The following is a 20,955-nucleotide window of genomic DNA, read 5'->3' on the forward strand; positions in this document are numbered from 1 at the left end:
CTTCCTAAACCACAAGAAGTCCTTCTCTGTTTGAAACTCCCCCTTGACTTTGAGGGCACCATGGGGTCAAATATCAACAGCAGCCAGGTGAGGGCCCAGTGTGCTCACTGATGGCTTCTCTGGCAGAGTAACACTGATCCTTTTCTTCTGGGCATCTAGACTATGGAAAACTCTGCTCTGCTGTTCAGAGGCTTTCTCACTGCATTTCCTACTCCCCACTCTGCACAACTTTGGAATGTGACAAACGTCTGGAGGAGAAACCCACCCTGGCCTTTGAAGCCACTCAAGTCTCTAATTTGTCTCTCCAACCCCATCAGTGGTCATTGCACTGAACCAGGCCTGGATGCTCAGCCCTGTTCCCGGTCCCCAGACTGTAGAAAACCCCAGCAGGAGAGCAGCACCGACTCTCAGAAGATCTCCCCTCTCCAGGATTTGGCTCCTTTAGTTCTCACTGCTTCAGCAGTGATAAGAGACCACCAACCATGAAATGGTTCTGGCCAGTCTACAGACAATATGCAAAAAGGGTTTTTGCATCCTCTGCCCCACCTTTTGATGTCAGACGGCTGAAAACACCCTCCAATCATGCTAATGCTGCCATTTTTGAACGTGGGTCCCATGGAAATGCATGAAGCTCAATTGCACATGTGTATGTTTATCCTTTCATAAATATTCATGACTCCTCCCATAACTAATTAAATATGTATATCTGGCCACCCAACTCAGCCTAAATTTCTGTTCTCTTTGTCCCTCACTGGAAGTGTCTGTTTCTGGCTTCTGGCTGGAGATTATGCTCCCTAGCCTGCCAGAATGGCCACCCTGCAGGCTGCAATCCTTTATAGGAAATAAAGCTCTCCTTTCCAAATGTATGAACCTCATCATTCAGTTGACATACTTGATAGAAATCTTACTTCTTATCTGTAATTCATTTTACAATTATGGTTTTCCTAGAATTCTGCAATTCTCACTGACAGAAAGAACCCAGGTGTCCTTCCCCCAGGTCCTGATCTGCAGCCTGAATCCCACCATCTCAGATGCCTCAATGGCTTGGCAGACTTGGCCTGAATATAGTATTCCTGGTGACGGTGAAGTCTTCGCCTCACCATTTTGCTATGTGGATACATCTGTGGAAGCTGAAGTGCCTGGTAAGTAATCAGGGCCTCAAAAATGTCATTTCCTGCCAGTGAAGGACTGTTTGCAAAGCTGATTGCAAGAATCCCTCCCACCTCTGTGTGTACATTCATTTGTAATGTGACTCCCCTGCCCCTCCCAGCTAGAGGTGGAGTCTGGTTCTCCATATCTTGGACTGGCCTTGCCACATGCTTAGACCAACAGAAAGATGCAGAAGTGACATTGTGGGAGATTTGAGCCTGGGCCTCAGGAGACCTTGAAGCTCCTGCTCTCTCTTTTGGAACCATGCCTTTAGACCACCATATGCACAAACCTGAGCTAGTTTCTGGAGGCTGAGGGGATACAGGGAGCAGAGATGAGCATTCTAGCTAAAAAACCAGTCAACTGATGGCTAGCACCAATGGCCAGACACAAAGCCCTCCTAGACTACTCAGCCCCAGTAGAACTATCTGATGAATGACCTAAGTGAGACCAGCAGAAAACCACCCTGCAGAGCCAATCTACGTCTAATGTGTATACATGAATATATAAAATGGTTGTAGCTTTAAGCCAGTAAGCTTTAAGGTGGTTTATTACCCAACCATATCTAATTTATCTTTTTTCTTCTAATTAATAAAATGTTATGATAATGATGATGATGATTTACATTAATTGGGTGCTTTCTTTGTGCCAGACTCTATGCTGAGTGTTTTATAAGTTTAAAGCTCTTGTCATTCTGACAACAACACTGCGAGTTAAGTACTATCGCTGTCTCTATTTGCTCACCCCAAGAGATAAGGCAACTTGGCTACAGTTATAGAGCTTGCCAGTGGCAGAGCTGAGACTGGGACTCTGGCATGCTGGTTCTGGTTCCTGCACCCGTTGCTACTCCTTACATTGCTTATTTCTTATTCTACCATCTCCTCCCCCATCTTCTCACACCCTCATCTCGCATCCTCCTAACTACTCCCTGGAACCTGTGCAGGCTGGTAGGGAGGGAGAAACTAACTTTTATTTGTTAAATATTCATTTGTCCAATAACATTTCCTCATGCCTGCCCAATACTCTTCTAGAAACTAAGGGCACCAATTTCTACAACACAGAAGACAGGGCTTCTGCTCTTAAAAGTCTAAACTCATGCCCAGCACACGCTAAATAGTCCAAACACATTCTCTCCTATTGTCCTTACCGCAGCCTTGTCCCCATTGTATGGAGGAGGCTGGGGGGAATAAACTCACTCAAGGTCACACAGGGATTGGAACTAAGATTGGCCTGGCCCCAGGCCAAGGCTTTTCCAATTTACAATGGGACTCCTCCTCCTCTCGCTTTCACTAGGTACTCCTTGGGGCAGTAGGTTCCAAGTCTTCTCTAAATGAAATACCCCATCTCTTTTCTTTGTCTTTCTTGGGTTTTGGTTTCAGTCCCAAAAGCATCTCCAGTTATCAATGTTTATTTTTTAAAAGTGGCTTTCAGCTCAACTGTGCATGCATTTACGGAACGCCAGGCATCTATCAGACACTGGAGACAGGATTGCTCCTGGAGGAATCTCAGTCCCAGCTGTCTAAGGAAGCTTTAGGGAGAGGTGGCAGCTGATTTGAAATAACCAGAGGTGTGGGCTGGGTTACAAATGGACTGAAAAGGCCTCCTTTCCTGCATACACAACCCTAGGTAGTAGCAACAATCAATGTCAGACAAATCAATAGCAGCATCCACAGTGCCAATCTGGTTTGTTTAGAGCTAAGATCGGGAGCAGGGTGGTCTGGGCACCGTCCAAAGGCTTGGGGGTCATACAGGACCTGAAGGGGTTTGATTCTGGCTTGCCGGTATGAGTTGGCAAGTGACCTGTCTGCCCCAAGTTTCAGTTTCAACATCTGTGAAATGGGAGGCAATATCAGTTTCTTGGCATCATTTAGAAGTGCAATGTGACAACATGTGTGAAAAGACCCTGGAAAATGCCCAGCATGAAGTAAGTAGTGGGGATGAGCGAGGAAGGCTTAAATAATTTTACTGAAATAATAATAACATCAAACATTTAGTGAAAACTTGCTCTATGCCAGGTCCTGCTCTAAGCACTTTACATATTTAGTTTGTTTACTCCTACAAGAGTATGAAAAAGGTGCTGCTCTTATCCTCATTTTATTTAGGAAGAAATGGAGGCACAACGGGATTAAGCACTTGCCCACAGCTTGAGAGACTATTCCAGAATCCATTATCTTAACCAACATGCTATCCTGCCCCTACAACATAGCATGTCGATACTGCATGTTGAAGGAGAAATGCTTTAAATATCATCGCATACAGTACGATCTCGTGTTTTAAAAAGCCTGGATGCCTAAGGATAAATGTCAAAATGTTGAAAATGAACATCTCTTGTTGGTAGAATTCCATGTGTTTTTGTCACTTTATTTTTTTTTATTTTCCAAATTCACTCAAATACATATATATTAATTTTTATAAGCAGAAAAATGTTATTTAAAATATGTTTCTTTCTCTCTGCCGTGCCAGGCTTGGTTAGGCACTAGGCACATACGAAAGGATATTTGATTATCCTAGTGTTCCAGGCAGGATCTTGGAAAACTTCTAGCCTGAGCCAGAATCGATGCTCAATGAACATTTGGCCTCGTTCCTCACAGAAGCGGCAGCTGTTTCTGTGATGCTGTGTGTCTGTTAGGCACCCGCAGTAGGCTTCTTCTTAAAGTGATCACATCTTTTCTAAAATTGCTCTGAACACAACAGAACCGAACAGTATCTTAATGGTTTTGTTTCTTTGCATTCACTTTGAAGTTAAGCCCCTGAGTTTTTCTAGGGGTTCACATTTGGAATAGCCACATTTGATTTTTGGATTTTACTGGCTGTGCACCTTTGCACTGATGTCCAAGCACCAGGGGTGAAATCTGGGACAGCCCGAAGGTCTGATTTCCAGGGAGCTGGGGGATCAGAGGAAAACCAGCCTCTCCCCTTCACCCCAACTGTGTGATCTTGGGAAGATTCCCAGACCTCACTGTGCCTCAGTTTTCTGATCTGCAAAATGGGCATCCTCTTCCTTGATCCTCTCTCCTCACAGCTGTGAGACTCAAACAAGAGCACACATTAGGAGATGCTTTACAAACTGTGAATGCCCATCTAAGAGGCAGGAAGTACTTTTGAGTGTCTCAGCTATGAAGCCTCTAACATGTCAAAAAATGTTGGAGTCAGAAGAAGGACAGGAAATTGAGAACCTGACAATAATCCCTTATCAGCTCTAGAAATCACATTCAATTAGCAAGCACTGCCCTACGTAAGATTAGACTCATCATACTTCATCTTATTTCGTTAAACGACAAGTTCCTTTTGAGAGTGAAGATAAAGCCCGTACAGCTGTCTAGACATGAAGATGGATGCTGACAAGGGCAAGGCCAGACAGTGGGGAGCCAAAGGTTCCCCTCAAGCAGTCCTTGCTTACCTGTCATGTTACAGCTGGACAGTCCCACAATGGGCTCTTTGGGAGGCCTCTGGCAGCCCCTGTCTGAACCCTGTCTCTCGTGCCACATGTCTCTGACATACAGAGACAAATAGACACATAAAACCCTGGTGAGGAAGTCACAATACTTGTGCTCCGGGGATCAAGTGTCCCTGCCTCCTGGTTCCTCCCTCCCCAGAGAGAGTCACAGTGGACAGTCTCTAAGTGCCCTTCTTCTCCCAAAGGCTGGGCTCTCAGCTTCTCCTAGGCCTTCCCTGGGGAATTCCTCCCTCAGCCCCCCATGGAGGCTGGAGGCCCCTTCTTGCCCCTCAGTCCTCTGCAGGGGAATGTCTTGTTTATATGGCTCATGATTCTCTCTCTCATATTCTCTCGACTTCATCATGTTCTCCCTGGAACCTTGGAGACGCTAGGTGAACCTTTGTGGAATGAAATGATCGATGGAACAAATAGAAGGAGTGAGTGAGGGGGCAGCCCCCAGATAGAAAGCATGGCCCAGAGTCACATGGCCCACCATTCGCTATAGCTGGTGAGCACAAGCCCCACCCTGGCTCATACCTCGGAGAATCTTCTGGAAGCCCCAGTGGAGGAAATGCCATCCCCCACACCTGGCCTGTGCTGGAATGGAGGATAAAGATTCAGCTTGGTACCCACAGGAAGCAGATGCACCCACGTCCTTGAGGAGCAGGCAGCCTGCTGGGAGACAGGCAGGTGACAAGGAAACAGAAGAGGGCAGCTGGGACAGGGCTCAGCGGCGCCGTGGGAAACGGAAGCCAGGAGTTCAGAGGCCTGGGGTGGAGGGATCTGGGAAGACCTCCCCAGGAAAGGGAGATCAGAGCGGAGGGGACTAACACTTCCAAGCAGCAAAGATGGATAAGCCAGCCAGCTGCCTGATTGACTTCGTCCTTACCAAAGGCTATTTCACAGGGAAGGAAATGGAGGCACAGGACCACAGAGACACCTGCCCCAGGTCTTGTAACTGGTAAGTGGCATGACTGGAATTCACACCAAGGCTCCACAACTGTCCTCAGATTTCCAAACTGATTTGTCACAGGCCAGTGCCTTTAGCACTGGAGTGTGCATGGGGAGATGCCCTGGGCTGAGGGTTTTGCGGCCCTTCCTGGGAGGAGGAAGCTCCAGGCCCTCCCAGCCCCCCAGTTCCCACTGCATGAAGCAAGCCGAAGCAGAGGGCGAGGGTTTCCCTTAGTAAGCAGCATTTGGATTTGAATGCCTGCCGCTGGCATGACATCTTAATCAATCTTCCTACAGGGCTATTCACGATTCGGCTATCCACATTCCCGGGGGACCCCACAGCTGCTAGAACCCAGGCCCTGGCTGAGGCCACATCTCAGGGGACTCACTTCATTTTCTTCTGTGTCTTCTCCTGCATTTAAGTAGCCTGGCCAGAGTGTCAGTGCCCGGGAGAGGGGAAATCTCCCATTTCATTGACAAACATGGTTCCTGAATGTGAGTCTGGCACCTGCAGATCGGAGACCCACATGGAATCAAACGAGCAAAATGAGTCGTGGGGCCCTGTGGAGTCGAGGCGGCGAGGTCTCTTCCAAGGCCTTCACCTTGGAGAGGAGGAAACAGAGGCCCCGAAGGGTGAGGCCTGCCCAAGGAGGTGCAGATCAGACTTGCCCCGGCCCCTGCCTCCTTAACATCAACCTCCTTGTCGCCATCTCGGTTGCTTCTATTAATCATTTGAAGGAAACCTGCATTTTTCTTGACCAGCTGGCAGGCTGGGCCCTGGGCTGGGCTGGACCCTGGGCTGGCGCATGTGCCCTCTGTGTTTTTTCACACTCGGCTGTCCTGCTGGCTGTTGTTCTGCCCTCTTGGTCCCAGTTTCATCCATTCTCTGGCCCCAGGAGGCTGATCCCAAGGATGATATCCCTGGCTTCCTTGGCCTCTGGCTTCCAGCTGGGCTCAGCCAATGGGAGGCACAAGGAGGAGGCTGGAGAAAGGGAGGACAGAAGGTTCTAGAACTTACTCTCCACTCCATCAGGAGTAGGTCTGGCAGAGGCCAGGCTCCTCTATGGCAGCCCCCAGTTCTAGCTCTCCCAGCCTCCAGGAGCGGCCCCGCCCTCTCCTTGCCCCTGACCCTCGGGTCGTCACTGCTTCCCACGCTTGCCACCCTGTTCACCCCTTGTCCTGTCCCTGAGCAGGACACACCCTCTGCTTCCCAGGAGTGCACAGTCAGCTGCAGAAGGAGCTCCCGGGGTGGGAGGACAGCAGCCAGGCCAGGGCTTGAGGGGACCTGGAAAGGACAGGTGGGAGGGTTTAGTGCTTTCTTCACAAACCCCAAACCCCTAGACCTTCAATGCGTCCCCTGTGCTGAATGATAAAAGACGTGTATAGAAAGTAAAATTTCCTCTTCAAAGTTTCCCTTCTTGTTAAATAATAAACATAAGTGTTAGAAATAATAGTTTCTTTTAAAGACTAACTTTATGCTAGACATGCTCACAGGCACATAATACATTCTATGTTCTTGTATTTTAATGAACATATCCACGCTGGACGTACTCACAGGCATGTCCCAGCTCACAGCCTCTGCCCTTCCTTATTTGGGAATGTTATTACTTTTCTAAGTCCTTTCATAAGCAACTTCCTCTTTTCCTTTGTCTTTCTATTGCCTTTACCTATTTAGAAAAGTTTTGAACTGTTAGCCAATCAGGTTTCAGTTTAAATTGTGCGGTCTGGCTCCAGCCAATGGAGACAGGACACAGTAGCAGGGACAAACTGCGTGAGGAATAAAAATTGCTTCCCTCCTTTGCGCGGATGTGCTCTCGCCATTATTCCAGCTGCGATGAGCACCCTTTCTGCAGAAAGTAAACATTGCCTTGCTGAGATAATTACATTTATGTTCAAGTGCTATTTCTTTGTGGCACCCGGGAATAAGCATTTACATATAACAACGTGGGAGGTGATAACACACATGGTGCTCTTGGCCAGTGCCTTTGGAGAGACCATCATCTAAATAAAGATGACAGCCATGAAAGGTCACAGGCTTGGCCTCTACCCCATCAGAGTTCCCACCAACTCATTCATGGAACCTGTTTAAGATGAAAGGTGGAATTTTATGAACAGTAATGTCTTATTTTATTCTTCTTTTTATTATTTGAACAAATAGACTCCCTCAGTCACCTCTTTCCTGCTGAGACCCCATTCATGAGATGAGGAAACTGAGCTGCGTGACCTCCAAGAATGACCTCCCTTCCTACTGACTCCACTTTTAGCAGTTGGAGAGTTTTATATCAAGCCCCCAGTAGGGTTGCCGATGTGTTGAGAACTCAACACCCATGGGCCTGGAAGAGGCAAATGCTCTTAGATGAGGTGGCTGATGAGAAAGGAAGTTCAGCATAGGAGGAAAAGACCACAGTAATTATGATGCTTGGGGCATCTCGGGGAAAAAGAATGCAGCCTCCAGAAACACCCGTGGCAACCAGGCGACCTGTCCATGTGCAGAATGCAAGCTCAAGCAACAGATGGGAAAATAGTCCCTGAGAGGCTAGGGAGCCCCTTCAAATCATCGACTGGTGAGAGAGGCAGAGGAAGCTCCCGCACTGCAGCCCTGAGGGCCTCCCACACTCACAACCCTTCCTTTTGCTGCTTCTGAGGTCCTTTTCATCCCCACTGGAGCCCCGGATGTGGCCTCACCCAGGCTGTAGCCTAACACTCCTCCAAGTCCTGGAGATGGAAGGAAACCCCAGGATACCAGCTGGATTGTCCCCCTGGGAGCCCCTGACAAAATTGGGACTGCTTTATCTGCTTTCAGTTTCAAAAAACTAAACTTAGAAAATCTAAAAGTGGGAGCTGTCAGCCCAGCCCCTGGGGTCTCTGCCAGCCAGCTGAGCCTCTGCAGGAGATCAGATGCATCCAGACGCAGGCACCTCTTCCAGGCACCCCTCACTTCCAGGAGGGTCTGTCCCCTATGTGCACCCACAGGATCGTGTCAGTACCTCTACCTTCATGGTCACTTTGGGACGAATCCACATATGTACCTGTTTTTCTCTCCCACAGGTCTGTGACCACCCACGGGGTTGGGGACACTTCTCTCTGTGACCCCAGCAAGAGGCACAAACCAGGCAGTTAGTAAATGCTGGGAACTGACAGAGCGAAGCTCACACAGCATGTAAGCTTTGCAGGTGTGAAAATTCAATTAAATGAGGAACTGAAGAAGAAGCAATGGGAAGTGCTGCTAGAAGGAGTCTTTCAGCGGATAAGTGATGAAAGAATGATATTATAGGACACCTCGAATTCATAACTAATGAGTTCATGATCTAGGTATTGGGCAATAGGGATGCTAACGTCACAAAAAGAGAGACAGCCAGGACCGGGCATGGTGGCTCATGCCTGTAATCCCCACACTTTGGGAGGTCAAGGCGGATGTGTCACTTGAGGTCAGGAGATCAAAACCAGCCTGACCAACATGGTGAAACCCCGCTTCCACTGAAAATACAAAAGACCGGGCGCGGTGGCTCACGCCTGTAATCCCAGCGTTTTGGGAGGCTGAGGCAGGCGGATCACGAGGTCAGGAGATCAAGACAATCCTGGCCAACATGGTGAAATCCTGTCTCTGCTAAAATACAAAAAATTAGCTGGGTGTGGTGCCATGCACCGGTAATCCCAGCTACCCGGGAGGCTGAGGCAGGGGAATAGCTTGAACCGGGAGGCAGAGGTTGCAGTGAGCTGAGATTGTGCCACTGCACTCCAGCCTGGCGACAAAGCAAGATACCATCTCAGAAAAAAAAAATATATTGCCAGGTGTGGTGGTGGGCACCTGTAATCCCAGATACTCGGGAGGCTAGGCAGGAGAATCACTTGAACCCAGGAGGCAGAGGTTGCAGTGAGCTGAGATTGCACCATTGCACTCCAGCCTGGGCAACAGAGTGAGACTCCATTCCCCCCACCCCCCAAAAAAAAGAAAAGAAAAAGAAAGAAAGAGAGAAAGAGAGACGGCCAGACATGTGCCCCTGATGGAAGAACTTAACACCACCTTTAAAGCAGTCTTGAAAATAACACCATTGACTCTGGATAAAATCAAAGCTCTAGAGCCAATGGCCAATTTAAGGACAGACAGTGGAGGGGAGAGGATAGCAAACACCACCGCAGGGGCACAGCAGCAAGACCCCCGCCTTGTGCACATGAAAAACTGTAGCACAGTGACCTGATTTCCTCAACAGCATGTTGCAAGAAAATAAAAAGATAAGGAGGCAGAAGCTATAGATGAAAAGACTTTAAAGACATGCCACCAGTGTTCACAGATGCATGAAGGAACAAACAAGATGTGCTTCTTCCAGACAAGGGAAGATTATTCACCCTCAAAAGAAGGAAATTCCGGCCCACGCTCCAACATGGATGAACCTCAAAGACACTATCCTAAGTGAAACAAGCCAGTTGCTCACAAAAGGACAAATATTGTGTGATTCCATTCAGATCAGGTCCCTAGAGCAGCCGGACTCATAGAGACAGAAAGTGGATTGGGGGTCATCAGGAGCTGGGGGAGATGAGAATGAGGAGTTAGTGTTTAATGGGAACAGAGTTTCAGTTTGGGAAGATGAGAAGGGTTCTGTGGTGGATGGTGGTGATGATTGAACAACAATGTAAATAAATGTATTTAAAGGTTAAAATGGGATGTAAATAAATGTACTTGAAGGTTAAAATGGGCCGGGCCAGTGGCTCACGCCTGTAATCCCAGCTCTTTGGGAGGCCAAGGCGGGTGGATCATCTGAGGTCAGGAGTTTGAGACTACCCTGGTCAACATGGTGAAACCCCCTCTCTACTAAAAATACAAAACAACTAGCTGGGTGTGGTGGTGGGTGCCTGTAATCCCAGCTAATCCAGAGGCTGAGGCAGGAAAATAATTTGAACCTGGGAGGCGGAGGTTGCAGTGAACCAAGATCGCACCATTGCACTCCAGCCTAGGCAACAAGAGTGAAACTCCATCTCAAAAAAAAAAAAAAAAAAAAAAAGGTTAAAATTGTATAGGTTGGTGCTACTTTTAAATAGCAAAAACCGCAATTATTTTTGCACCAACCTATTTGTTCTGTATATTTTGCCACAGAGAAAGACAATCACAGTGTGAAGACCTTATTTACATTCTGATTCAAACAAAATGCAAATACTTTTTTAAACTATAAATCTGACAGGCCACTTAAAAATTTGAACACTGATTGGATATTTGATGAAGCGAAGGAGTCGTCATTTGTTTGAGGCGTGACAGTGGTATCACGACTATTTAAAATATGAATTAAATGATACGATATCTAGCTTCAAAATAATATGATTGGAGAGAAGGGGGTGGTGTAGAGATGAAACGAGATTGTTCTTGAATTGGTCATTGTCGACGTTGCTGATGACTATGTGAGGTTCCTTTTATTATTCTGTGTACTTTTGTAAAGGTTCGAAATTTTTCAAAACAAAGTATTTTCAAAAATGGGGCTGAATCTGTTCTTTTACTCGCTGAGTTCTCCTGGGCAAGCTACTTCACCTCTCTCCTGCCTTCCTTCTTCAACCAGTTTTCCACTCACAATGGCACTTCCTCCAGGACGCCTTGACTGACAACATCCAATAGAAAAGCTCACCTCCTTGTTTCTTACCCACCCCCTGTTTTTCTCCCCTCACAACATCCATCAGGACTTGAAATTATACAATATATATAAATCTGTGTGTAGCCTTTCTCTTCTTGATGACTTGTTCATAGCTGAATCCCATACACCAAGAAGCAGGACTGCACATAGGAGAGGATCAGCAAGCACTGGCCATGGGAATGAATGAATGAATGGGTGGATGAATGATGAATGAATCACCCACGGCATTAAGGCAGTGACAAGAGTCCCTCCAGGTCAGCATAAGCATGAGTGAGACAAGGTGCTCAGCCCACAACGCAGAACACAGTAGAGGCTCATGGCCACAATGTCATCCCCAAAGCAGCACGTGCTTTCCTTGCCTGGTTTTCATGGACCCACAGCTCCTGGCTGGCTGGCTGGCTGTCTTCTGGACCAGAACTAGAGTCCCGTCAAGAGTTCCCTCGTTCTATCTCACTCCTCCCAAACCTGCCAACTGAAATTTTCTCTATGCCATGAGCGTCCTCTTTACAAACTACAAAAGGTAGTTGTCTGTACAAGGTTGAGAGACTATCAGTCATTCACAACTTAGTGTGAAATAGCTAAACCAAGTGACTTTTCTCCTAACAATAGAGTAAAGCCACCTGCATTGAGGGAATGATTGCGGGGGTGGGTGGCACATGATTGTGAAGCAGGAGAGACTCTGGAATGAGAAACTGAGGCTCAGAGAGGTTATGTCACCTTAGCTCCCAAAGCTAGTTAATGACAGACCTGGTACTGGTATCCTAGCCTGCCTCATTCCAAGTTGTTAATTACCCTGCAAACCAACACTCGGATAATAACCCTCATGAACTAAGAAATACAAATGTGAAGCTGAGAAAGGAAGTCACTTTATCTATGAGGTGAAATTTATGGCCCTAATAATAATGGCACAGATAAAATTCCATAATAAATGGTCCAAGACAGACGGTATGAAATAAATAACAGTCCTTCCAACAGAAAAATTAAATTTCAAAGCTGAAGAGAGTCTAAAGTCTCCCTGCTCTACCGCCCTCTGCACCTCCTGTTTCTTCTCCATTCCTTCCTATAATGCGTTCACTCTCTGTCCAACCTACATTCTTGCTAATCCAGACCTCTTCCCCAACCCCAGCGAAACCTGGGCTCTCTCCTCCTTCAGCGGCAGGTAGCAATGTGGCAATGTGCAGGGGGAGCTGCGTTCCAATCCTTCTCCTCCCCTGCTCTTCCCTGAACCATTGCCTTCCTATCCCCTCTACTCCCAAAGCAAAAATAAAAAGGATGATAATATTTTCTCATCTAAGAGAACTTGCACTGAGACAGTGAGATACAATAAAATATGTGCTTAGAAGTGTCATTCAAATAAAACGAAGCAACTGGTTCATGGAGTCATTCAACAAGCATGTATCGAGCCCTGGGAGGAGGCAGGCACTGTTCTAGGCACCGGGGATGGAGCTGTCAACGAACCAGGGTCAGGAGTCCTAAGAGGCAGCTGGATCCTGGGTGGAGGCGACAAGACCTGCTGATGGAGGGGATCTGAAGATAGATGGATAGGTGATAGATAGATAGATAGATAGATAGATAGATAGATAGATAGATAGATAGACAGACAGACAGACAGACAGACAGACAAGGAGGAGGAGAGAAAAGAAGTTAAGCCACTTTTCAGCTTTCTTTGCTCTACTGATTTTGCACAGAAAGCCAATGAGAAGCCAGCCAAATTTCACCCCAGAATCCTGGAAGGGCTGGCAGTGGGGGCAGCAGGTGCCTCCAGAGCGAGGGAGCAGGGCGAAGTGCGTGAGCACTGACTGACCCCTCCTCAGAAGCAGCGGGGCTGGTCTCTGGCTCTGGGTGGCACAGTCAAGGCACCACCGCTCCCCACCTGGCTGCGGGTGGAAAGGTGGAAGGTCCTTGGCTGGGGACCTCCATCCACTCCATCCACCCCTTCCCTCACCACTTCCCTGCCTTAAGGGAACTTGCGGGGAGATATTCCAAACTTCCTAAAAGGCCAAGTGCTAAAGAAAGAAACTGGCTGGCTCCTTTGAGGACTCCATCGTTCTTTTTTGCACATCTCTGCTTAGATCCTCAGGGAGAAGCCAGAAGCAAAGCCAGGTTTCCAGGAGAGGAAGGAGCGCACTCAGAGAGGCCCTGGACATGCACAGTTACCGGCACCGGGCACTCCCGCCTCCAAGAACGACTCGTTTTGGCACCGGCTGTGTGCGTCCACCCCTGACTCCACTTGAATTCCCTATCATAAGTTTTGGTTTTGTCTGGAAATATTTTATGCCACTGTGAAGATATTTGAGGAAGAGCCAAAGGGAGCCGAAAGCTGCTTGGAGCCTCCTCTGTGATGAGCACTGTTCTCAGATGGCTGCTTCTGGTCTTGACCCCTGTCCTGCATGAGGTGTGCTAGGTCCGCTGTGAGAGGCAGGAGGCTGGATGCCGTCAGTTCCTCCTCCTCCTGCCATAGCAGAGGAGTGTGAGTCCCCACCCCACTGATGTTCACACGACTTCCCAGGGCATGGGCGGGCCTGAATCCCAGCCCTCTGCCTGAAGCAAAGCCTCCCAGCTGAGCGCAGCCTGGTCAGCCGAACCCTAACTGAGCTGTAGACCACAGAGTAAGAAAAAATGGTTGGGAGTCACTGAGTTTGGGCTGGTTTGTTACACGATAATATTGCAGCCACAGTTGACTTACACAGAGAGGTTAAATGACTCACCTAGAGACACACAGCTATGAAGCAGCAGCCCCGCGATCATCCCCACCGCCCTGGGTCCTTGTACTAACTGGCCTCAAGCTGGGCATGGGTGGAGTCACAGTAACTTCCTAAAGGAGGACCCAGGATGCAGGTGCTGGGACTACTTGGGGATAAAAGGCAGGACTCAGTGACAGCAGTATCCTAATCCCGCCAGTGAGCAGAGAGCACTGTCCCACCATCCCACAGCAGGGCTGTTCGCAGGCCAGGTCCTGGGAGAGTGCCAGCCTCCTGAGTCTGGCGGGAGGGCGCCTGGGGGCAGGTCCAGCCCCCCTGGCACTGTACAAGCTGGAGGGCCCTGCTGGGAGGCCTCGGGGACTCCAAGACCTGCCCACACCAGGCTGCTGACTCAGCACCACTAGGTCTGAGTCAGCAAAAAACACTGTGCTGGGCCACACAGTGCCTTTGTGCAGAATTGCAAAAAGATGCCCGCTCCAGATGGACATAGGTGGCAGGGCTTGGCCAGGATGACTGAGGCAGCCTCTGCAGGAACTTAAAAAAGGCGTTGTTTCCTCCAGTCAGGCACAGCCCAAGGAGAGAGTATGGCTGGATTTCAGCCCCTTCTGCCCTTGGACCAAGTGCCTTGCTTAGGACACAACCTGAACAACCAGACGCAGTAGCTCTGGAAGAGCGGGGTCGATGCCTCTTTGGCTCCTGCTGCCTGACAGTGAGCCCCACCCAGCAGTCAAGCTAAGAGCCGGCTCTGTCTCCCTGGCTCCCAGGACAGCAGCAGCACACAGTAGGCCCAGAGCAGTCAGTGTGTGTGCCATGGATGGACTATCAGTGACAATGGGGAGTGGCTACTCTAGGCTCCCGTCTGCAGCGTCCCCTTGTGTGTGTCAGGCTGGGGGTGGGGTATTGATCTGGGGTCTGGTCCAGTGTCCAGCAAACACCAGGAACCCAGCCCCGGGGCTGGGCATGGGTAAGCAGCAGCAGCTGGGAGCCCAGCTCCCCCAACCCCTGCTCTCAGCCCCGCACCTGCTGCCCGATGCTAAATTACTCTTGGCCACTCAGACAGAGCCATGGCTTGAGGGCCCCAGGGAGCAATGGGCAGAGGAGGGAGTTGATATGTGTTGGGAGGGAAAGGAGAGGAGAAAAGATGCGCTGGGAGGATGGGGGAGGGGGATCAGCTCCAGGCAGCAAAGCTGACCTCGACTCCCACCTAGGCTTCCCTGGGCAGGCAGTGCATGGAGAGGAGAGGGCTCTGGAGCGTCACGTGCCAGCCTGTATTCGATTCGTTCATTTTAAAAAGGGTCAAATCAAGTAAAGGTACTGGCCTAAGCAGCAGGGATGCAAATTCTTCCGGATAAACAAACGTGGACATTTAGGGAACAGAAGATGCCCAGATCAGCCCACCTCCAGAAGGCCCAGACAAAACAACCCTCAAATCCAAGGGAAAGGCAGTTCCAGAAAAGACGGACCAGTGGAACGGACCAGAGATGCTGGCTGGGAGAGACCCGAGAGAAGCCTCAGCAGCAACACGCGTTGAACTCCTGTTACTTTCAGGATTAAAGCTGAGAAGGAAACCTCTGGACAGGCTCGTTACAACCCCTGCAGACCTCCGCTGACCTGCCCTGTGCACAGGCCCGAAGCAGCAGCCTTGCTTCCCTCTGACCCCTGCTGTCTTCCTCCTGAGCTCTTCAGCTGTGAGCGTATCTCCCTCTGAGCGCCCCCCCCACCTCTCCTTCCCACCCGCACCTTAAGTGATTTGTTTTCATTCTGTTTTTTAAAACTGACACACATGGAGATAAAGCAGTGGCGGCACTTCCGTAGCTCTAAGCATGTCACAGGGCCCCCCCTTGAGCGCTTCACAGATGCTAACTCACTCACGCCTCACCACCGCCCTTGGAGGCAGGCATCCCCATTTTACAGACGAGATCACCGAGGCGGGGAGAGGCGGGGTAAGGGGAAGAGCTGGGATGCAAAGCCAGGCGGAGGTGTGTGGTTGGCTTCTGGGTCACCTGCCTCCAGCGTTACAGGGGAAAGGACGAGGGGTGGTCACACACCTGGGCTGTGAATGCCACCGCCGGGCACTGGCCACGTGATACCTTTCAAGGCTCCACGAGATAAGATGATGTCACAGGGCTGTAATTTCCATTTTCCCAAGAGGAAGCCAGGCCTGAAGGGGCCTGGGCAGAGGGTCCACAGCCGCTGCGTGGTGGATGGGGATAGGAACGCAGGACCATATCAACCTTCCTGGCTCAGCCCAAAGGCCACTTCTCAGCCCCTCACCAGCCTCCAAACTGCCCAGTGCTCTATCAGTCATCTCCGGCAGCCAGATCCCAGTCTCCCACCTGAGATCACTCCTGCCTGTGAGCACCTGCAGATGGAAACGGAGCTGGCTCCTCCGGTGGAGGCAGGAAGCAAACACCTGCTTGCTAACTCCCATCTCCCCTACTCAGAAGCATCCCCGTCAGCACAGGGCCCTGTCTGTGATGCTAAATGGAATCCACACATCACAGGTGGGTGCTGGCAGGGTTGGGGGCCCCAGGCACCCCCAAGCTCTGCAAGTAGATTCAAAAACCGCTACAACTTCAAAGAGAGGTGAGGAGTCAAGTTTGGTCAAGGCCAGCAAAATGACAAATGTTAACCTCCTCTGACCCAGGATTCCCTCTTAGCAATTTACCCTCAGATACACAGTCATGCATATAACCGTGGGGATAGGTTGTGAGAAGTGTGTGGTTAAGTGATTTCCTCATTGTGGGAACATCAGAGAGGGTCACACAGTAGGATCACAAAAAAGGCAATGTCTTCCTTCTGGAACCTTCCACTCCAGGATTACAGAAAGCCATGTATCTCTACCACCATTTCCTACCCCAACCCCACCTGGGCTTTTGCTCATGATTTCTCCTAGCTTGGAGGCCTCCTCTCCCAGGCTGATCCCTACTCATCTCCAGGGCTCAACTCAGAGGGCACTTCCTCCAGGAAGCCCTCCCTGACTGCTCACTGGTCAGCTGCCCACTCCATGGCCCCTGGGCCTTGTGTTGTCCCTGTTCATGTCACTCAGTCAGAGCAGACTCTGGAGGACAGGAACCTGGAGTGAGACTCCTGTGATTAGACCCCAGGCCTTCACCTGTCCTGACAAATGCTCAGAGAAACATCTGCTGAGCAGAACTCCTTTGCGGCTCAAGCAGAAGGCCTCCCAGGAGCACAGGAAAATGAGCCAGGCAGCAGGGAGGGACCTTACTCTAACGCTTCTGCTGCTTGGCCTCGGGCCACGCCAACCCTCTCCTCTGATTTGCTTCAAAGCCGAGGTGGGGCCCCTTTGTGCAGTGGGGGAAGGGTGCATTTACCTTGCAGGGTTTAGGACTCCGCCTCCAGGGAAGTCCACCATTGTTGTTTGCTGACAGTCCGTGTGACAAATTGTTTTCTGCTGCAGAGCCAGACTGGATGTCTGGCTGGTCTCCAGAGGCCTCAAGGTCACTCGTAGAGTCATTCCCTGCCGTGGGGCAGCCTGAGACCAGCTCCTGTGTGCCAAGTTCCTGCTTGAACCCGCTGGGTCGCCAGAGCAGGTCCTGCCCTGGAGCATCTGATGGGTGGCAAGGAGTCACTGTGTGCCCTTCCAAGAGCTGGGGTCTACAGACCAGGTAAGGGGAATGCAGGAGTCCGCCATCCTGCACTGTAAAAGCGTCCCAGGGAGCCGCGGCACAAAGCTTGAGCCAACCCAAAGCGCTAGACAGACCCAGATGGGAATTCACGGCCTGAGAGAGTAAGTGGCTTCTGCCTTGGAAACATGATTTATTAGGGGATCGTTGGGTTAAGCTGCAAAGGTCATCTTGGCTTGCTTTACTGGATTTCCTGGGTTGCCTTTCTGCCCAGGCCCAGCACGTGAGCACAGCAGGGGGGAGCATGAAGTGACAAGACGCCGGACGTCTGAGCTCCTGGGAGTCCTGGAGACCAGATGTGGTGGCACCACGCTGCATCTCACTGGCTCAGCAAGGGCTCAGCTGGCTGTCCTCAACTGTACTCGGTTTCTGTCCTCTCTCCATCATGTTCCTGATGCTCAAAGCTAATGACGTTGTCCCAAAATACAGAGCGAGGTAGAAGGCGGATCACCAAACCAGTGCGGCAGGTCACTTCCAGCTTGGAAATTATAGGGAAGCCCTGGGGTGGTCGAATCGACAAAGGGATCACCGCAGTGGTTTTCAATCTGGGGATTCCTTGAGGGGTGGTAACAGGGCCACAGGGTCTCCAGGGGGGTCCCTGAAAACCTAGGTGGACAGCATCATCTTTACTTCTTCCCCAGCAGCATCTAGCCAGACACTCGCACAGCAGTCACTAAATGCATACTGAATAAATAAATAGACAGATCTGTGGGTAAATCAATCCGGGAATACATGGATGAATGTGCTAACCCATCAGAAAACCCCATAAACGAATTTAAAGGGTGGAACTCAATGTGCTGAGGCTGCCTTTCTTACGTCTCAATGGCTCCCCAATTTTCCTCAAAATAAAACCCACTAGCTTCTATAATTGTACAACATAAGTCACATGAGATGCTAACATCAAGGGAAGCCCGGGAAGGAGTCTGTGGGAACTTTGTGTAATTTTCATTTCCAAACAAAAAGCTAACCTACGTTAAAATAAATCTACGTACTTTGACACTTCCTGGGGAGCCCTCAGTTCCTCGTCCTCGTCCTTGTTTGTCCTTCCCGGAAGGGACAGCCACTTCCAGGAGGGGACAGAATTGGAGAGGTAGTGGCTTTGGGCTTTTCCTTAAGCCCCTCCTCGGCCCCTTCCCAAAGAGAGAGGTGGCATCTCTGGTGGGTGAGCCTGGGTCAGGGTCTGGTGTGTGTCGTCCAAGCCCCCTGGACTCTCTCTTTGGGGGGCTGCCCTCAGGATGGAAGTGCTCTTCTCCTGGGTCACCCACCTGATTCGGGGCATGAGTCTTTGTTCTCGGGGGAAGGAAGGGGTGCTGGATGGAAACGAGGCAGTGACTGCTTGTAGCTGGCTTGACAAGCACATGCTTTACCCACTTCCCCTCCAGGGGAACATCTGCAGTTCAGTTTTATGCCTCAGGGCCTTTGCACATACGTTCCCTCATATGGCAGCACCCTTCCCACCTCACCCACAGGACGCTGCTCAGCCATTCCTTTGTGGCTGACTTCCAATTCTCCCAAGCCAAGTAGAAGTGACCCTTGCCTTCATCCTGTCGCTCAGGGCACAGGTGACACTTGTGTGTGTGCTGATTTACTCACAGGAGTATCTCTCCCATTGTCCTGTGAGGTCCTGGAGCTGGGATCAACATTGACTCATCTCTTCTCCTACATACCACATGGCCTGGCATCCAGTGGATATCGACAGACATTTTTGGAGTGAATGGACTGATTAGAAAGTTCTGGTTGGTTTTAATGTTTTTAAATGTAAAATATGTAATGATTTAAGTTAGGGATTTCACTTAGTAGACAAAAAAAATCCTTTAAAACATGGGAAGGACCCCAGGGGCAGAAAAATCACAAAACAATTCTTCATGGCTGATCATGTTCAGAGCTGCGAGATCCGTCCTGGGCTCTTGGCCTCAGCATTGGCGAACCTCGGGCTGTAATTCTTTGCCGCAGGAGGCTGGCCTGGGTATTGTAGGATGTTTCATAGCATCCCTGGCCTCTACCCACCAGATGCCAGTAGCAGCGTCCCAGCTGTGACAACCCAAAATGTCTCCAGACATGGCCAGATTTTCCCTGGGGGCTAAAACAGCACCCAGTTGAGAACCTCTGGGCCAATCATTCAATAGGCTTTGGTACAGTAAATATTTCCTCTGCTGCCTCGACATTGCCGAAGCCAAACTCCTCAGAATTTGCCAGGCACAGGCCAGCATTTCTCTCAGGCTCTGACATTGAACACAAAATCCCTAAGCCGAAGGCAAAACCACTTGCCACTAAATGAGGACTTTGATTGCTACCAATTTCTTAAAGCACTCTCTGAAGGTTCTGCTTCAAATATTTATGGAGTCTATGAAACGGCTCCGGAGAATGAGTGGCCCTATTACATTTATAACTCCAGCGGTGATTTATGGACCTGGGAATTGCCGCAAATGCTTTGTCTAAGCTCTTGGTGAAAAGCCAGGATCCTTGCCGGGCTCAGGAGCTCGGAGGGTGCTGGGACGTCATCGGCCTGGAGGGCAGGACAGGGCATTCCGCCTTTCTCTTGCAGACGTTGTGCGTGGAGTCCTTGTTCCACAGTGACCGCTGCCAGGCACGTTCCAGGATCAAGCGTGGACACCAAGGACAGAGGGAGCTGCAGGCAAGAGGACAGTGAAATGGTCTCTGCGTCCAAATGTTTGTAAAAGCCCCTCCGTTCACACGTTTAATCAAAGGAAGAGACGACAAGGATAGCTAACAGTTACGGGGCACTTTCTGTGCCTGGCACCAAATACTCTTCACACATTGGCTCACTTCCTTTGGTGACAGTTCAGTGAGACACACGCTGTCCTCACTGTGTTCTGGGTCAGAAAATGAGATTGGGGCAGCGTGAGACTCCCCCTCCACGTCATGCAGCAGGTGCTTGACAATACAGTCAAGAGTCCTGTAGAGTGGATGTCCTCTATAAATTTTCTGCTTCCCAGTGACGAGAGAAAGTGACCTTCCCTTGAAAGAGGAACTAATGTCTTGCTGGTTGCAAACCTCATGCCCAGCACATCTCAGGGCTTTCCCCAAATGTGCCATCTTACTTGCCTTCACTTAGTTCCCCCAACAAGCTATCATCAGGCCCACTTTATAGATAAAAACCCACTTAACAGTTTGAGATTCTAAATGCCTTCACTAAATGCATTAGCTCTGAAGTGGCTGGCTCAGAGTTCAAAGCTAAGCCCATCTGATTTCAAATCTCCACTCTTTCTACGTCTCCTTTCCAGTCACTATTGTGCCTGTGATCCCTTCACGACCAGCATCTCACACCTCTCAGGCACCTTTTCTGCAAACGACAGGAAGGACCGCCTCACCAGGTAACATGTGAGTCCTGCTAATGCCTCTTCTCCTTCCTCTAAAGGGTGTGTCAGGTGTGTCTGTGCCTTGCCAGACAGATCTGCAGAATGGAGCCAACTTCTCCACCAGTCCCAGGA

At 49.9% G+C, this 20,955-nt stretch overlaps 1 protein-coding gene across 1 annotated transcript in view; it reads right to left on the reverse strand.

Annotated features, from left to right (window-relative positions):
• Positions 1–17,619: 17,619 nt before the first annotated feature.
• The window catches only part of C5H4orf50 (chromosome 5 C4orf50 homolog), a 64,744-nt gene continuing 61,408 nt past the window's right edge, over positions 17,620–20,955 (reverse strand). The window contains exon 13 of the mRNA XM_050792239.1: positions 17,620–20,132. Within this exon, the coding sequence (XP_050648196.1) occupies positions 19,887–20,132 (246 nt within the window). The 3' untranslated portion in view covers positions 17,620–19,886. The remainder of the gene's footprint in view (positions 20,133–20,955) is intronic.

This window comes from Macaca thibetana, chromosome 5 (genome assembly GCF_024542745.1).
Source record: "Macaca thibetana thibetana isolate TM-01 chromosome 5, ASM2454274v1, whole genome shotgun sequence".
NCBI classification, from domain to species: domain Eukaryota; kingdom Metazoa; phylum Chordata; class Mammalia; order Primates; family Cercopithecidae; genus Macaca; species Macaca thibetana.